The 3003-nt window shown below is 35.6% G+C and overlaps 1 protein-coding gene across 1 annotated transcript; it reads right to left on the bottom strand.

The window, feature by feature from the left end:
- Positions 1-1184: 1184 nt before the first annotated feature.
- LOC100028327 (olfactory receptor 13A1-like) lies at positions 1185-2152 on the bottom strand. The gene has a single exon (XM_001378350.3). It carries the CDS (start codon positions 2112-2114, stop codon positions 1185-1187), a length of 930 nt encoding a protein of 309 aa, XP_001378387.2. The 5' UTR covers positions 2115-2152.
- Between the last annotated feature and the right edge of the window lie 851 nt (positions 2153-3003).

Raw genomic sequence — 3003 nt, 5'->3', positions numbered from 1 at the left:
GGTGTGCAGAACTGAAACTAAATACCAAATCAATGTAATGACCCATATACACGAAAGGGAAAGGGGGATTATGGGAAATGTAGTTTCTAGGGTTCAAGATTCTAATTAATTACAGCTATAGAATCAAAATGCATCTATTCAGTTTTTGATTCTTTACTAATGCAAAAAGAATTGTTATGCAAAACTGGTGATACATTGCATTTTTCTTCTTTGAAATTATTGGGGTAAGAGATTTCTGGGTCAAAATGTACAGATATTTTGTAGGCTTTGTTCATAAATCTAAATTGCTTTGTAGGATAGTTTGACTGATACACCAACCCATGAATAGTGCATTCATTTTAATTTCTTTCTGTAACACCTCTTACTTTCAAGATGCCTTCAAGATTTTTTTTTAAATCAGTAGACTGTTTAGTCCAGGCATGCTTTTAGATTTCATCTTCTTGAGTCCCAAGGAGAATTTGGATGAGATCACCAAGGTAGAGAGAGTGGGGAGAATAAAAGATAGTTTAGAACAATATATTTCTTCTTTTCATCCTAGTGGTTTTATATAATTTTAACATATCAGAATTACAAGAAAATTCAGAGATTATCAAGGGTAACCAAGAACAAGAAGACACTCTAGGACACCAACTGGATTTCTAGATATTGGAAAGTCATTATATCCTTAAAAAAAACAATTCCACATCTGGAAAACTATAATCTATTGCCCTGATGTTCCCTATAGATGTGTACTGCTGTGTGATTTGACTATGTCTTTGGAAAGCACTCAAGTATTTGTCATTGTTTAATCACTTCCATTAATGTGTCTTAAAATTCCTTTTGTAGTTTTCTTGGCAAAGATCCTGGAGTGGTTTTCCATTTTCTTCTCTAGATCATTTTTTAAATGAGGAACTGAGGCAAACAGGTTTAAGTGACTTTCTCATGATCTCATACCTAATAAATGTCTGAGGCCAGATTGGAACTCAGGCTTTCCTAACTCTGGGCCAAGAGCTCCAACCATAGAGTTCTATCTATCTGGCAGCACCATCCAAGAAGAACATCCTAAATAATTCTAAGGGAAAATTGCATTCTATGAATTGCCCTAAAGAAATTTAAAAACTTCATATTATCCCCTACATTTGGGTCATAAAATGGCACCACAAGAATATCATTCAAAACAATTCATCTTCACCAATTATAATTATTTAATAAATGAATAGAAACATTTTCTTGAGGGCAGTTTTAAAATCCTTATTCCTGAGAGTATATATAAGAGGATTTAATGTAGGGCCAACAGTGGTGTACAAGAGAGCCACCACTTTACCATTATCCATCGAAGAGCCAGAGCCTGGAAAAATATAAGTATATATGATTGTGGTATAATACATGCTGACCACCATGAGGTGGGAGGAACAGGTGGAGAAGGCTTTCTTCTTTCCCTCTGTGGTGCGGATCTTTAAGATGTTGGAAATGATGAAGCCATAGGACACCATAGTGAGTACAAAATTGATCACCCCAAAGTACACATCTGCAATAACTATCATGATGTTGTTCAGGTATGTGGGGCTACAGGAGAGCAGCAACAAAGAGGGAATTTCACACAGAAAGTGCTGAATTTCATTGGGACCACAAAAAGTTAATCTCACCATTAGACCGGTGTGTAACAAGGAGCTAAGGGAGCCTGTGGCCCATACACTGCTCACTAACAACATACAAACCATCCTATTCATCATAGTGCTATAATGTAGGGGATGACAAATGGCCACATATCTGTCATAAGCCATGGCTGTGAAGAGCAGAAGCTCAGTGCCCAAAAAACAAGTGAGGAAATACAGTTGTGTCATGCAGCCTTTATAGGAGATGGATTTCTTCTCCACAACAAGGTTCTCCAGCAATTTGGGAAGAACTGTGCATGTGCAACCAATATCCAAAATGGCCAAGTTGGCAAGAAAAAAGTACATGGGTGTATGGAGACCTGAATCCAGACTGATGGCCATCACAATGAGAATATTTCCTGTGAAGGCAGTGAGATAAAGAAAAAGAAAGGAGATAAATAGGAATAATTGGAGTTGAGGTGTCTCTGAGAAAACCTGTAGAATAAACTCTGTCACCAGTGTTTGATTATTCGATGCCATTCAACAAGATGATGCCTTTTTCCTCAGGGAATGAAGTTTTACACAGCACGGGCTCCCTTGTTGGATTCACAGACAAATTTATTAAACTTTAATGGAGAAAAAAAATGTGTATGATTATTAGTTCAAAACATGTTCCAATAATAAAGAAAATGTTTGCTAAGAGGTAATGCTAAACTATAAATGTTCCTAGCAATTATCCCAGTACCTGACACATAGGACATTCAACAAATGCTTAACTGTCCAAAAATCCCATAATAAAAAATAACAGTCACATTTGGTTGAAAATGAGATGATAGAAAATTCAATCCATTCCCCAGTTCCCTCCATCTGCATCATCCCTTCATAATAACAATCACCTCTTATTTCATCCTTTTTACTCTCTTTTTCTGGTGCATTTTTTCGTTATTTTTTGGCTTTGCCTCCTTTTCCTCTATGAAGGCAGAATTTATATCTTCTTCATCCAATATGTGCCTTATATCTATTGTGGAAGTATTTTAGTGCTTTCTTTTTTTAACAAATCCAAAAATGATGTGATATATTTTCTTTAGTCTAAAAGCCCCTTCTAGACTTTTCCTCAACTGCCAGATCATGTGTGATTGGTCAAGGCCAAAAATCGAGAGCTAAACAAAGAAGCCCTTTTATTTTATTTTGGTTTTTGCCTTTTGTGCTCTTTGAAGGGATTGGCCTATGACTCACCCAAGGGAAATATTCTCTATTCCATTCAGTTTTAAACTTTTTTAATTACCCAGAATACTGTATATCTTCAATATTGATCTGTAAGAGGAGTCACTTTGAATCTTTGAAGCAAATGTAACCGGGAGGAACTGGTTGATGATTTCTATTATTTAACTATTCAAAATATTATTTAAAAAAACATATTTTTAACATT

Source organism: Monodelphis domestica, chromosome 1 (assembly GCF_027887165.1).
Source record: "Monodelphis domestica isolate mMonDom1 chromosome 1, mMonDom1.pri, whole genome shotgun sequence".
Taxonomy (NCBI): Eukaryota; Metazoa; Chordata; class Mammalia; order Didelphimorphia; family Didelphidae; genus Monodelphis; species Monodelphis domestica.
This window is presented reverse-complemented; position numbering and strand designations above follow the sequence as displayed.

What these genes read in the sequence shown, in the direction of transcription:
- LOC100028327 (XM_001378350.3), bottom strand. Translation starts at nt 2,114, where the DNA reads ATGGCATCGAATAATCAAACACTGGTGACAGAGTTTATTCTACAGGTT.